At 42.3% G+C, this 16020-nt stretch overlaps 2 protein-coding genes across 2 annotated transcripts in view; one reads left to right on the forward strand and one right to left on the reverse strand.

Annotated features, from left to right (window-relative positions):
- Window positions 1-1623, reverse strand: part of sec61b (SEC61 translocon subunit beta) — a 25323-nt gene extending 23700 nt beyond the window's left edge. The window contains exon 1 of the mRNA XM_048556928.2: window positions 1142-1623. Within this exon, the coding sequence (XP_048412885.1) occupies window positions 1142-1144 (3 nt within the window). The 5' untranslated portion in view covers window positions 1145-1623. The remainder of the gene's footprint in view (window positions 1-1141) is intronic.
- On the forward strand, window positions 1312-8695 carry alg2 (ALG2 alpha-1,3/1,6-mannosyltransferase). Its single transcript, XM_048556913.2, has one exon. It carries the CDS (start codon window positions 1585-1587, stop codon window positions 2797-2799), a length of 1215 nt encoding a protein of 404 aa, XP_048412870.1. The 5' UTR covers window positions 1312-1584; the 3' UTR covers window positions 2800-8695.
- Window positions 8696-16020: the final 7325 nt, after the last annotated feature.

Raw genomic sequence — 16020 nt, forward strand, 5'->3', positions numbered from 1 at the left:
ATTCAATATTTACTCCCCTGCCTTGTCAGTCCTGCCAAAATGCATCACCCTACACTTTTCAGGATTATATTTCATTTTCCACTGTTCAGTTCATCTATATCACAGTCTAAAGGCTCTTCTCCTCACTATTCAACAGACCAACCTCTATGTCATTTGTGAATTTATTGATTCTATGTCCTATAGTCATGTCCACATCATTAATGTACACTGCAAACCGTGTGGAGCACTACTGAACATGGTTCTAGTAACAAAAATACCCTTCATCCACACTGTGCTTCCTTCCACTAAGCCATTATTGGATGCAATTTGCCAAACTGCCCTGGATTCCATGGACTCAAAGCTTCTTAACCAGTGTATCATGCAAGACCTTGCCAAAAATCTTAATTACATGCATGATGACCGCCAACTGCACTACCCTCACCCACACAGCCAGTCACCTCCTCAAAAAAAATTTATTAGACCTGATCTCTCCCAAACAAAGCCATGCTGAGTCGCCTTGATTCATCCTTAGATATGCTAGAAATCTGAAACAAATACAGAAAATGATACAAAAACTCAGCAAGTCTGGCAGCATCTGTGGAAGGACACAGAACTGACGTTTCAAGTCAGTACGACTTCAGAGCAGACCAGACTCGAAGTTGCCGAGTTTATTTAAGCGTTGTGCTGATTAATCCTTGCCTCTCTAAGTGGCAATTAATTCTGTCCCAAAGAATATTTGTTCTAATAATTTTGCGACCATGTTAAATCCACTGGTGGGTAATTTCATTACTGCAAACGCATTTACCTTAATTTGAGGCATTTGGGTTTTGATTACTGCTGACGTGGCGTTGTTGTGAGCCACAAACCTTTTGATGAGTTCAAACAAACAGACTGAAACGCCGGATCACGGACGTTCCTCGTCCATGACAAGAGATATTCGGGACAGAATGTAAGTTCTCTAGCTCTTGTGATATTGCCGGTGAAATACTGAACGTGCGGCGGTCAGAGAAGCTGAAGGCCTTGGTGGGGCCTACTAGATCGCCATTGCCCTGTATCGGTCTCTAAGCCGCACATACCCCCAGCGCTGCCCTGCTCTGGAACTATAGCCAAGCGGTAGAAGATCTCCCGTGAGATGCTCACTCCGTGTACAATGGGTTATTACCATGTTGTTGCACTGCACCGGGCCCTCGACTTCACTCCACTCTCCTCGCTCGGCTACTCTCCTCAGGCGGCCACGACACACAACTCAGGACCCCGCTGCTTTGGGCCCTTATACCGCCTGACGAAAGGGACACAGCACAACAACGGTAAAAATACTTTCGAAATTAAAGGAGAGAAAAAAAATAAAACTACAACGCCGCGCGAATGGCCTTGCATCAACTCGCTTTCTGATATCAATAACTGGCACGATGAGGCTGGATATTATGGGGGGGACCTTTTCTAAATTCAGGCGTGACTGAGGACAGGCCGGTCTGACGGGGAAAAGAGACGGAGAAGGGTCCTCTCCCTGACACCGTGGACACTGTTAATCTGGAAAGCGGCAGCGGCCCGTGCCCGTGACTGTGCGTTTGCGACAGATAGACGGACGGACCGGACGGACGGACGATGGTGGAAGTGGTGTTTCTCCACCCGGATTTGGGAATCGGCGGTGCCGAGCGGCTGGTAGTGGACGCGGCGTTGGCCCTGCGCAGGCGCGGTTGCGGAGTACAAATCTGGACGGCTCACTTTGACCATGCGCACTGTTTCTCGGAGTGCCGGCGGTTGGCACTGTCCGTACACTGTGTGGGGGACTGGCTGCCCCGGACACTGCTAGGCCGCTGCTCGGCCTTGTGTGCCTACCTGCGGATGCTGTACGTGGCCTGGTACCTGGTCTTCCTCAGCGGCGTTGAGTTTGACGTGGTTTTCTGCGACCAGGTGTCGGCCTGTATCCCCGTGCTCAAGTTGTGCCGGCGAGCCAAGCGGGTCCTCTTCTACTGCCACTTCCCGGACAGGCTGCTGCAGAGCGGCAGGCCCGGCCTCTGCCAGCGGCTCTACCGCCTTCCCATCGACTGGCTGGAGGAGTACACGACGGGCCTGGCCGACCTGATACTGGTCAACAGCAAGTTCACGGCCGGAGTCTTCAGGCGCACCTTCCGCACCCTGTCCCACCTGGAGCCTGATGTCCTCTACCCGTCGCTCAGCTTCGCCGAGCCTGTGGGCGGCCAGCACTTGGAAGAGGACGAGCTGCTCGGGCACGTCGGGGACTTCGTCTTCCTCTCCATCAACCGCTTCGAGAGGAAGAAGAACCTGGGCCTGGCTCTGCAGGCCTTGCACTGCCTCCGGGACAGGTTAGGCCAGGCGGACTGGCAGCAGGTTCACCTGGTGCTGGCAGGGGGCTACGACCCGCGGGTACCGGAGAACGTCGAGCATTACCGGGAGTTGCAGGAGATGGCGGCCCAGCTGCAGCTGGCCGACAGGGTGACCTTCCTCCGCTCATTCTCCGACCAGCGGAAGGTTTCCCTACTCCGCCGTTGTCGTTGCGTCTTGTACACGCCGAGCAACGAGCATTTTGGCATCGTGCCATTGGAGGCCATGTACAGCCGGCGGCCGGTCATCGCTGTGAACTCAGGCGGGCCCCTGGAGTCGGTGGTGGACCAAGTCACCGGCTTTCTTCGGCAGCCGTCACCAAGCAATTTCGCTGAAGCCATGGAAAAGCTCGTTAGGAATCCCGATTTAGGGGCAAAAATGGGGGAGGCCGGAAGAAGTCGAGTCCTGCAAACATTTTCTGTGGATGCCTTTACAGAGCGATTGTATCAGTACATCTGCAAGTTAACACAATGAAAGTCGCTCGTGTAGAATAACAGCGGCAAGTTAAAAATGAAGATTCATTTTGCATAATGCAAAATCAAACCTGATTCAGTGACTACGCAAGGGAATGCATAGTTATTTTCTGTTTTGTGACTATCGATTGTGCACCCAATTACTGTGAGTGAAGAGAAATTTGAGGCTTGAACTGCGGTGTGCGATGAAGTGTGTGAATCAGTTGCTTAGGAAGACGCTGGAAAAAGAACAATTCAACTTGCTACTGGGAGGAATGAATCTGGCTGTCACACAGGGGAATGGTCGTTTGCTGGTTAGATTGTCTTGTAGTGATACAAATGGAAGAATATCTGGCAGAAATTCTTGATGCAGATATCTTAAAATTGTCAGTACAAGTGCAAACAAATTTTTGTCCTGAAAAATCCAGTTTGAAAAACTAAGGTTTCAGAGAGATGTCAGTTTGGCTGATTTCAAAAGCACACTTGTTTACAAAAAAATTCTAATGGTTTTTAAAGGAATTTTTAGAGAGGAAACCAAAAAAGACTGATCCAAGGATGAGGGTTAAATAAACTGGGATTAGAAGAGTTAGATGTTATGAGGTGGAAGGATGATCATTTGATGTGCAAACAGTGTCTGGCCAGTTGCCCAGTCAGCCAAATAGCCTGTTTCTATTGTTTTTAAACATTGACCAGGAAGGACAGCCCTGTTAGTGCTGGACCTAAAACAAAAGGCAAATAGTTATCAGAAACATCAAAATTTAAATTAAAATCTGATTCCTGGGGGTAATGATGCAGTCTAAGCCTTGCAAAGGCTGCTGGAAAATAGGTTGTTCCGATGTTGTATGACATAGAAAGTTGACCAGCTACTGAATATTGTGTAATATTTACATGGGGTTTCTGTGATTACTAATCCATTTGAAAATAGATCCTCCAACCAAAGAAGTTTGAGGATCACTGCTTTCTTTATACATAGGGCTACACTTCCTCTGATATATTCTTTAAGTATATGACTAATGTCAGAACATATTGTGATCAGGTGCATTAAATGGCACAGTGGTCAGTACTGTTGCCTCAGCACCAGGAACCCGGGTTCAATTTCAGCCTTGGGTGACTGTCAATGTGAGGTTTGCACGTTCTCCTGCTATCTGTGTGGGTTTCCATTGGATGCTCTGGTTTCCCCTCAAATTCTAAAGATGTGCAGCTTACGTGAATTGGCCATGCTAAATTGCCCCATGGCATCCAAGGATGTGCAGGCTAAGTGGATTAGACATGATAAATGTAGGGCTGCAGGTAGCAGCTAGGTTTGGGTACAATGTTCTTCAGAGGGTCTGTACAGATCACTGGGCCAAATGCCCTCTTCCTGTACTGTAGGGATTCTGTGTACAATGCTAACAGGTCATTTTTGTTTTGTACTTGTAAAGCCATTTCAGCTTTGCATTTTGGGTTTAAAATCATTTAAAGCAATTAGACAAGAAATCAGTGTTTCCACTGGACATAATTTCTTACCACTTCAGTTGTAATATGGCCACAGTGGAAATGCCACTGCCATAAATTAGAATTTCACAAGGTCCAAGGTAGCAATTTTTAAAAACACTTAGAATCTGTTTTATGTAAGCAGGGTCAAATGCTTAGTTTCACTGCTATAGTAAAGTTCAACAGACTGTCAGAACAGTTGAGGAATATGCAACTGAAAATGTAACTTGATCTGTTCTCTCTTGAAGAGACACCAGTATCTGAAATGATATTGTTTAAATGGGACAATGTAAACATCAGTGCAAGAAATACTACTGAATATCTTTCTATTGATATTTTAGAGAATAAATTGATCTTGGAAGATGTTGGGGAATTTTTGTACAAATAAAGAAACAATGTTGTAGAACAAATTAACACTTATTTAACCTCCATTTTCATTTTCTGATGAATGTGTAGTTGCATGTTTGCAAGGACTAAATTCATACAACATAGACTTAGAACTTTGTGATTCAGATTAAAGTCGCACAGTGGGGCTTGAGCAGAACAATCAAGGTTAACAATCCAGTATGGTACTGAGCAAGTCCTGTATGCTGAGGTATTGTCTTTCAGATGAGACAGCAAGACACAGCCGAATCTGCCTGCTCAGGTTGATTTTAGAAGATTCTGTGCCTTTATTTAGGTAAAGAGAAGCTAATTGAGTACTTTCAGACATGTAGTCACTGTCAAAAATCACAGCAGCTAAATTGAGCTCAGGAAACTGTCAAACAATATTGTTTGACAATGACAGATAATCTGTTTGTTCTGATGCCCGTTATGGAATGGATATTGTCCAGAATGCTGGATTAACTACCTAGATCATCTTTGAAATAGAGCCATGAGATCCTTTGCATCAACATCTGCAGGCAGATGGGGCCTTGCGTTTAATATCTCATTTGAAAATGACAGCACTTCTGATGGGGACCAGGTTCCTTCAGTATCTTCCCCATTTTTATGTTCGAGTGAAATGGGACTTGAACCTGAGCCCTTGTGCCTTGAATATCAGCTAGGGAACTGGTCTAGTTGAATCGGTGTGCTGAGATCACGCATAGATTCCAGTCTTGTTTAATGTGAATATCATGGATCTGCAATCACTTTCCAATTAAATGACTGGAAAAGACACCTGGTTTCATTTAAGTTTTTGAGTTGTATGTATTTATTTGTCTAAATAAGATGAAAATTCTCCAACTCCTATGGGTATATGCATGTGGTCTGGTTCACGTATACAAAATTAGGTTACAAGGTAGGATGAAACATTTTAAAAGTCTACTTCAGATTAAAGTGGTATGGCTTTTTCAAGGTGATGTTTTGAGAGGGGGGCCCATCTGGGAGTGGCGGATCTTCTGCTTTTGCCTTTCAGGCAGTTTAGAGATGCAAGTGGATGGTTAATCTGTGTTCTTCTGGACCCAACAGGTCTGTGTTAAAATAAAAACAAAAATACAGGGGAATCTCTGGTCAGGCAGCATCTGTAGAGAGGAAAACTGAATTTGACATAGACAGTCTAGTATGATTCTTCAGAGTCTTCTCCTTGGATCTCTTTCCTCCTGCCTGCCCACTTCCCCAAAAAAAACATTTTTAGAAAGGATAGCTTCATAACAGTAGTCCCAAAACACAACAAATGCAACTATTTAAGGCCGTTACAAAAGGGATTGGATATTGAATAAAGTTCAATGAATCAAATTAGCTCTAATGCATTTTCATCAGATAGAGTAGTGGCTGGCCGCCCTCCAAGTGGTGAGGTGTCATTTTGAGACCACTTCATCTATAATGACACTAAAACTGTATACCGAATTGGAGGTGTGGTCTCAACAATGCCCTTATGTTTATATTCCCTCTCCCATCTCCATTGAGCTTATCTTGCCCACGAAACCTATCTCTTTGTCTCTTGGCCCTAATCCTATTAAACTACTAACAATCAAACTGACCTTCCTGGCTCCTATGTCAGTGGATAGGACTTTCTACTCCTGATCCGACCCTCTTCAAATCTGCAATCGTTAACCTGTTCTCAAAGGGCCAACCCTTGATCCCTCCATCATTGCAATCTGTGACCCCATCTCCAACTTCCCCTTCTTCAAGAATCTTAAGCATCTTACTGGCCTTCACATTGATCATCTTCCATGTCTGAATCTTTGCAATCACATTTCCAGTTCTTGATAAGTACCAAAACAATTATTTGAAAATGTCACAAATAACATCCTTTGTCATTGTGACAAAGGTGAACTATTCCTCTTTGTATTCTTAACCTGTTTGCAACCTTTGACACAGTGACTATGACTGAATAACTATATGGCCATCCTTCTCCAATACCTATCGCCTGTCGTTTGGCTGAGTGGGACCGTACTTAACTATTTCCCGTCTTACCCATTTACTGCTTGCCGCACACTCACTCAATGGCTTCTCTTGCAGCATTATTTGTGGGTTACTCTGAGGATCAATCTGTGGTCCCCATCTATTTCTCAATTCTTGCTGTTCTCAGTGACATCATTTGAAAACACATTGCATTCCAATCACCTCTCTTGATTTGACCTGTTTCTGCTGTCTGGTATGCCATGTTTATCTGTCTTGCCCCATCCATGTAGTGCATCTGAAACCACATTCTGATATTTATGTCCCACCATGTCAGGGTCAACCTTTCTTTTCAGTGCCCTCCACTTTGCTGTCTAGAACGGATCTCTTTTTTTTTCAGCTCCAATCAAGTGGCTGAAGTATTTTCTTTTCCAGATGTATTTCTTTTTAGCTCTTTTTTTTCCCCTTCTGACCTGCATATAGAACTTTTAGCAAGTATTAGCATCATATTTCAAAGGCCTATACTTTCTGCAAAATTGTTTTACTAATTAGCAGGTTTTTGAATCATCAGGGAGGTGGATAGAATGTGGTGTTGTATGAATAGGTTTCTTTGTTGTACACTTGAGATTGCTTGCTGTTAACATATCCTTCATCTTCACAAAATGACTCAGGCTATGATGGTGGAGATAGCCAATACCAAATGGCAAATATCAGGCTAGATAAAGGATAACCAGACATCTTTCAAGAAAAAGGAGTATGTCAACTACTGTAAACCAAAGTAATTTAGTTTATACACAAAAAAAATTCAGAATTAAATGAGCTTCTTGGGGTAAAATTGAAGGCAAGACCATAACAAAATTTGTTCCTTCCCTGTTTCTAAATTAATAGGTGCTCATCTGAGGTCTAATGCTGGATGAGCAGAAATTTCACCACGTTTGTATTAGAAAGATTGAAATCATATCTTTGTTTCACATTACAGACACTACTAGCTCCATTCATCTCTCTTGTATTTGTCTAAGGCTGGTCCAGATTGTTCATAGCTTCTGTATCACGTTTGACCCCAATACGAGTTTTCAAACAGTTATCCAAGTAATCACTAAACCTGCCTATTTCCATTGCATAACAATATCTGCATATCAGCCCTTGTATTTCATCTGCTGCCGAAATCCTCACTCGTGCTTTTGTTACCTCCAGACTTGACAACTCCTATGTGCTCCTGGCTGATAACCCTTGTTCATTCCTCAAACTTCCAAACCTTGCTACCCATGTCCTAACCTGCACTAGATCCTATGTACCCATCACCACTAACTAACTAACTTATGTTTGCTCCCAGTTAGTAGTGCACTGGTCTTTGTATTCCTTTCTATTCGCAACTCCCATGATATCATCTCTACCTCTCTATAAATCCCTAGTCTCATGACCCTCGCATTCCTTCAATCTTACAATACTGGCATCTGGAATATCCCCGATTTTAACACTTATTATTGATGGTTATGCTTTTAGCCGCCTGCAACCCCAAGTTCTGGGATTCATCTTCTAAACCTCTCAACCTCGCTTTTCTCCTTTTTAATACACTCCATAATACCTAAGCTTTTGTCTTACTATCATCTTTTGTTACTTAGTTTTCGTTTTGTTTTATAATTCTTCTTGAGAAGAACTTTATACAGCAAATGTAACATCATAAATACAAGTCTGTGGAATTGATTTTGAAATGACTTGTTTCTGCTAAAATGTTAAACTTATCGTGTTGCAAACATGTAGGGACTATCTCTTTTAAATCAGTATACATAATGTAATTCATGACATGAAATGCACTAGGATTAGAAATTGTATGACAAAGACCAGGACAAGAATTATTTTTGCTTTGTTTAATTCATGCAAATGAGCCTTGTCTTATTCCATGGGTGACATGCTTTCTGAATACAACTGGGTACCTTTGTTTCTAATTCATGTAGATAAGTCAGAATGTATTCAGCAGGCAGTGTGTGAATTTATTTTCTTGGCAAATGAAATATGAGATGAGATTCTTCATTCATTTGCAGCTTGTCTGCTGACTGGAAAAGTTGTGTTCCACTGCCTCTGGAGATGACTTTCATTTAGTATAATAAAAATATTTATAGATTTTTGAGTGCTTTAGGATTTTTATTTTTGTTGTGTGCAATGTGTAAAGAAATGTTGCAACTTGCAAATGGAATAATTCCTGACATATGTACATTTTTTTATTAAATGTCTCAGATACCTGGATATATGAATACTAGACAAATAATTGCCACATTTGAAACAATTTCCTTTTGTCTATTATTTGAAGATAGGTCTTATTCTGCTTAAAACATTCAATTTGGATGTATCTGAATGTGGCTAAATAAATGTGTGATAATATCACGCAGCATGTTCGAGTTCCACTTGACAGGAGTGTCAGTCAGGCAGGAGGGGCAGGTGATGGTATGGTGAGAATCTCATTGTGTCAGTAGTTCAGAGGCCCAGGCTATTGCTATGTGGACATACGTTGATTGCTGTAGTGCGATTTTAAATTCAGTTAATGAACAATGACAAACCTAACCCAAAAGGCAAAATTCTCCTCGTTAACGGTGGAGGTTGTGGCAAAATTGGGAAAGCTGTATCACAGACTAGTCGAGCAACAACTTGATGTCCATGGGATTATACCTTACACAATGCAACAGACAACAACCATCATCATTCCGAATGTGTCATGTCCCATCTGCAGGACAGACTCAGCAGAGTTGGTGGCACATTGGTATATAGTTGAGATGAAGTTGGCCTAAGAGCCCTTAACATTGACTGCAGACCCCATGAAACCTCATGACATAAGATCAACCATGGCCAAGGAAACTTCCTAATTAACACACCCACAACCACACACCTTACTGAAGAATCAGTACACCTCCATGTTGAATACCATTTGGAGGATGCACTGAGTGGCAAGAACATATAATGTACTCGATAGGGACCTTAATGCCCTTCACCAAGAGTGGCTCATAGCTGCAAGAATGAATCTTCAAGAGATGATGAGGGAGCCAATAGGCAAAGACATACTTGATCTCGTCCTCACCAGTTTAACATTGAGCTGTCTGTCAAGTCCTATATCCTATCCATCACCAGGCCTCCTTAATCTTATCTCTTCGTCATTGGTTATACCTACCCTCTATTGTCACTGTTCCCCCAGAAACAAAAGTCCAAACTTGCATTCTCAAAATTACTTGCTCTAGGTTTCATCATTCACAGTCTCCAGCTGGTCCATAAGTCTGTCTCTTGCACTTTGTCCCTCTGGCTGACTCACCCCCTGTCTGCTCACTGCCCTGTTTTGGAAACGCTCTGCACAGGGTGACCCTCCATTCTGTATTTTATGGGACTGTCCCATCATTTAACCCTTATTCTGCATTCCATCTTTTTTTTATCTTTTTGGAACCACCTCTTATTTGTGCTCTGTATTGTGTGTTACATCACTACTACTATTCACACTTCAGTAATTAATAAATCCTTTATAATCACAGGAAAGCCTGGTTATATGGTTCAATTTAAAGGAAAAAGATAATTTGGGTCTGGAAAAGTAAAGGAAGCCTTTTCAAATTAAACTTGTTGCAACAACCAAGGAGGAGAGTGGGGGGGAAGAAGGGAGTCAGTTTATCCTGCTTCATCTAGGAGTTTAACAATTTCAGGTATCCTGTCTCGAACTGTAACAAATTGGAAAATTTCACACGATCTGATTGTAACAAATGTGAGAGCTGAATTAGACAGATTCAACTTCCCACATTCATAGTTGCATTGGCCTAGCATGAACATGGCTGACGAAAAGGGTGATTCTTTAATCCAGCAGCTAGGTAGAGAGGTGAAGCTCAACGAAACTTCTAGAAGGTGTAAATATGCCATGAAAACAGAATGCAATCCATAGGTGGTGTACAAAATAGTTCAAAGCTGAGAAAAATTGGAACAGTTACAAATTATGCCACTGGGAAGTATTAAAAATGAAGTAAATATATACCTTTTAAAGGAATATTTATTACGGTATTCATTACTGAAGAATTACTGGGAAGTAAAAGAAAATTATTCAGTCACTGGTGTCTCCATTTTACTGCTGTCTTTTTTTCCTGTACAGCTGTAGATCATAACTATTCTAACCAAACTTAAACAGGTAGTGAATGTATGTAAATTTGTACAGCAGCTATAAATATTTTAATTCTTTAGTGGGTTGTTAAACTTTATTATTCCTGCAAATAGATGAAATCTATCACTAATAAGTCGATTTATAATTGAAATAATCCATTGGATTTTGTTTTAATGCAGCAGAGATCAGAATCAATTTTTCTTAAATGAATCAATTAATGATAGAAAATAAAGTAGCATTTTTAAAAAGAGTATTTGTTACCATTTTGTGACATGTTGATATTGAATGAATTTACATGTATAAATGTTCTTCCAATTACACTGGAAAGATGTGAAATTATCATGTTAGAGGGAGTTTCCTCCGCAGCGGTGTGATATTAAAGTGTATCACATGAACTGAGTAACATAGGAACAGTTTAGACCCTCCGGTCTGTTTCACCATTCAGTAAGATCATGACTGTTCTGCCACCTAACTCCACACATCTATTTTGTTTTGTAAATTCATCCATAGGATGTTGGCTTTGCTGCCTAGGTCAACATTTAATACTCACTTCAATCGTCCTTGAGAACGTGATCTTGTGTTGTCATCTGGAATCATTGCAGTCTTGTGGTGCAGGAACATCTACAGTGCTGTCTGGAAGAGAGTTCCAGGTTTTGAATGGGGCAATAGTGAAGGGATGATGATGAACGTCCAAGTCAGGACTTGGAACATAAGTTGCAGATAGTGCTGTTTCTAGGCTGTTCTTGTCCTTTTTAGAGGTTGTGCATTTGGAAGGAGTTATGGAAATAGCCTTGGTGAGCTACTGTAGTGCATCTTGTGCTCTGCCCCCACTGGCTAGTGGCATTGAATGTTTCAGGTGGTGGATGGGATGCCAATCAAGTGGATTAGTTTTTCCTGGATGGTGATGATTTTTTTGAGATATTTTGGATCTAAACACCCCCCAGACAGTGGAGAAATCCCCAACACAATTCTGATTTGTGCCTGCTATATGGTGGGCAGTCTTTGGGGAGTCAAGTGAGAATCATTTACTGTATGATTCCAAGCCTCTGGCCTCTTATGGCCACAAAGCATTTATATAGTTGTTCCAATTCAGGTTCTAGTCAATCATAATCCCTAGAATTGATCATGGAGACTTAGCAATGGAAATGTCATTATAGGCACGGGAAAATAGTTACATTTATTGAATGTTACTTGCCACCTACCAGCTCAAGTGTAAATATGGTTCAGGTCTTGCTGCACACTGACATGGACTGCTTTAGTATCTTGAGAGGTGTGAATGGTTCTGAACAGTATGCAGTCATTAGACAACATGCCCAATTCTGACCTTATAATGAGGAGAAAGTCATTAATGAACAACTGAAGATGATTGGACCTGGGCCACTATCCTGAGAAATGAACTGCAGCTGAAGTGAGTGACCTTCAACAACCACAACCATCTTCCTATGTACTAGGCATGACTCCAGTGGAGATTTTTTTCCCCAATTCTCAATGACTCGTTTTGCTCCACCATATTCCTTGATAGACTTGCATTATCTGAAGATATTAATCTCAATCATAAAAATTGTAATGGACCCAGCATCACACACCATCTGCAGAAGAGAGTTCCAAACTTTTACCACCATTGATGTATAGGAGTCCATCCTGACTTTACTCCTGAAATGGCTGTCTCAAATCTTCAAGCTATGTCTCTTGGTTCTAAATCTCTAACATTAGAAATTATTTCTCTGTTTACTGTCTGTTCCCCTTTAATATCTTTAAGACTTCAAATTAACATCTAATTTTATAAATTCCAGAGAATACAAACTTTATTTGTTTCATCCCTCCTTGTAATTTAAATCTTGAAGTCTAGAATCTAGTAGTGCATTTCTTTTCTAACTTGTGGTGCCCAGAACAGCTTACAGTACACCAGATTTAGTCTAATCAGGTCTTCATAAGCTGTAACATGATTTTTACTTTCCTGTATTCTGGTGATTTAGTACAGGCCAATGTTCCAAGACCACTGATGGATGACAAAAAGTGTTTTCACTTATCATCATTAAATTCTCAAAATTACTCAACATGCATGTGGAAGGCATTATAAACACTAACTCAAAATAAAAAGGACCCATACATAAAACCAATCTTCTTTTACTCCAATTACACAAATCTGCATAACTGCCAAATTCAATTCCTCCTCTGTAATATTCATGATGCTTTGATTAAAAAAAACAAAATATTGCACATGCTGGAAATGAGAAGTAAAAACAAATGCTGAAGAAACTTAGCAGGAGTGACGGCATCTGTGGAGAGAGTAACAGATGATGTTTCAAGATCAGTGCAACACTTCTCAGAACTCATTTAAAAACATTCTTTGAGGTTTATTTACACAAACAGAAGGTGTTATGTACTAAGTTTATTGATGTTTAAATGTAGAGTCAAAAGGAATATGTGATGAGTGATAATGGAAACTGCAGATGCTGGAGAATCCAAGATAATAAAATGTGAGGCTGGATGAACACAGCAGGCCCAGCAGCATCTCAGGAGCACAAAAGCTGACGTTTCGGGCCTAGACCCTTCATCAGAGAGGGGGATGGGGTGAGGGTTCTGGAATAAATAGGGAGAGAGGGGGAGGCGGACCGAAGATGGAGAGAAAATAAGATAGGTGGACTTCACTAGCTTCAAAATCTCCCCTTCCCTCACCGTGTCCCAAAACCAGCCCAGTTCGTCCCCTCCCCCCACTGCACCACACAACCAGCCCAGCTCTTCCCTTCCACCCACTGCATCCCAAAACCAGTCCAACCTGTCTCTGCCTCCCTAACCTGTTCTTCCTCTCACCCATCCCTTCCTCCCACACCAAGCCGCACCTCCATCTCCTACCTACTAACCTCATCCCACCTCCTTGACCTGTCCGTCTTCCCTGGACTGACCTATCCCCTCCCTACCTCCCCACCTATACTCTCCTCTCCACCTATCTTCTTTTCTCTCCCTCTTCGGTCCGCCTCCCCCCCTCTCCCTATTTATTCCAGAACCATCACCCCATCCCCCTCTCTGATGAAGGGTCTAGGCCCAAAACGTCAGCTTTTGTGCTCCTGAGATGTTGCTGGGCCTGCTGTGTTCATCCAGCCTCACATTTTATTATCTAGGAATATGTGATATCTTGTTAATTTTACGAATTTCCTACCAATGCATAATCCCAGACCGGAGTATTAATAAGATATCATAAAAAAGGATTTTGTTCTTTTACTCTATTAGTACAGATTGGAAACGCTGCAGTAATCAACTTTAACCCTGAAACTTTCACGCTTCATCCCAAATGGTAAATATAGACTTTTTTTCGTTATTTTGATTTATTTCCAAACCCCTCCAATGAATGATACTGGGAAACTTGTGACCCCAACGTTACCTGCTAAGCATGAATAAGAGATTAATTTCACAATTGTCAAGAAATTTGAAAGAAACCATTGACAAAAATCATATAAAGTACTCAAATAAAAGGGAAATACTGTGGAAGCTGGAAACCTGAAATAAAAACAAAGTGTTGGAGAAACTCAGCGGGGTTGTCAGCATCTATGGAGAGAGAAACAAAATTAATGTCTCAAGACTGATATGATTCCACTTCAGTTTTGAATATTAGCCTTCGAATGTTAACTCTATTTTCTCCACAGATGCTAATATAAAGTGGTGTGTGCATTTAACCAGGGCTGTCTCTGAGCTGATTGTTGACTGCACGAGATTCTTCAAGAAATGGGGACTCTCTTCTTCCAAAAAGCTGTTGAGACTGGGTCAATTGAAAATTTCAAAATAGATTTTTGTTATAAGAGGATTAAGGGATATGGAACAAAAGCAGATGGGTGGAATTAAGATCAGAGATAATGGGAACTGCAGATGTTGGAGCTGGATGAACACAGCAGGCCAAGCAGCATCTTAGGAGCACAAAAGCTGACGTTTCGGGCCTAGACCCTACATCAGAGGCCTGAAACATCAGCTTTTGTGCTCCCAAGATGCTGCTTGGCCTGCTGTATTCATCCACGTCTACACTTTGTTATCTTGGGTGGATTTAAGGTACGGATCAACCAGGGTCTCATTGAAAGTGTAAGAGGCTTGGGATTCTGAATGAATTCCTGTATTTCAATGCACCATACAACTCAATTTAAAAACTTTAAGAGACAACAAGAGGCAGATAGAAGATGGATAAAGGAGAGGATAGGTGGAGAGGAGACAGGTCAAAAAGGCGGGGATGGAGCCACTAAAGGTGAGTATAGGTGGGGGTTAGGGAGGGGACAGGTCAAGGGGGCAGGATAAGGCTAGTAGGTAGGAGATGGGGGTGGGGCTTGAGGTGGGAGGAAGGACAGGTTAGGGAGGAGGTGTACTTTAGGTAGCTGTGGGAGTCGGTAAGCTTGAAATGGATATCGATTTCCAGGTGTTTGCCAGAGATGGAAATAGAGAGGGCCAGGAAAAGAGAGAGAGGTATTGGAGATGTTCCAGGTGAAATTAAGGTTGGGGTGGAAGGTGCTAGTGAAGTGGACGAACTGGTCAGGCCTGTGAAACAGGAAGAAGCGGAGGACCTTTTGGCCATCTGCATGGGAAATGTAAGTATATAGGGACTGGACATACATGGTAAAGGTGAGGTGTTGGGGACCAGGGAATCAGAACCCTGCAAGCCAATGGTATCCACGTGGACTTCACAAGCTTCAAAATCGCCCATTCCCCGACTGCATCCCAGAACCAGCCCAGCTCGTATCCACGTCCCTAACCTGTCCTCCCATCTTTCCACTCCTCCCACCTCAAGTCCCACCCCCATCTCCTACCTACTAGCCTCATCCTGCCCCCTTGGCCTGTCCTTCCTCTTTGGACCAACCTATCCCATCCCTAACTCCCCACCTATGCGCACCTTTACTGGTTCCAACCCTGCCTCCTTGGCCTGTCTGTCTCCACTCCACCTTTCTCCTCTATCCATCTTCTATCTACCTCCCCCTTTCTCCCTACTTATTTCAGAATCCCCTTCCCCTCCCCCAATTCTAAAGAAGGGTCTAGAACCGAAACGTCAGCTTTCCTGCCCCTCTGATACTGCTTGGCCTGCTGTGTTCATCCAGCTCTACACCTTTTTGCCTCAGATTCTCCAGCATCTGCAGTTCCTACTATATCTCCTTAACAACTTAATGAACTGTTGTAAATCAGGAACAGAAACAGAAGTTTCCCTGCTAAGTTAAAGGCAGTGAAAATATTGCAACATGCTCAACAAGTTGTACCTGGGTCACATAATTTAATTTCTGGATGGCAGTCAACTAAGAGCCTATTTCCGTCCTCGTCTCCTCTTCCAGTCTGTAATTCAACTTCCTCCTCCAA

The sequence above is a fragment of the Stegostoma tigrinum genome, chromosome 2 (genome assembly GCF_030684315.1).
Source record: "Stegostoma tigrinum isolate sSteTig4 chromosome 2, sSteTig4.hap1, whole genome shotgun sequence".
NCBI classification, from domain to species: Eukaryota; Metazoa; Chordata; class Chondrichthyes; order Orectolobiformes; family Stegostomatidae; genus Stegostoma; species Stegostoma tigrinum.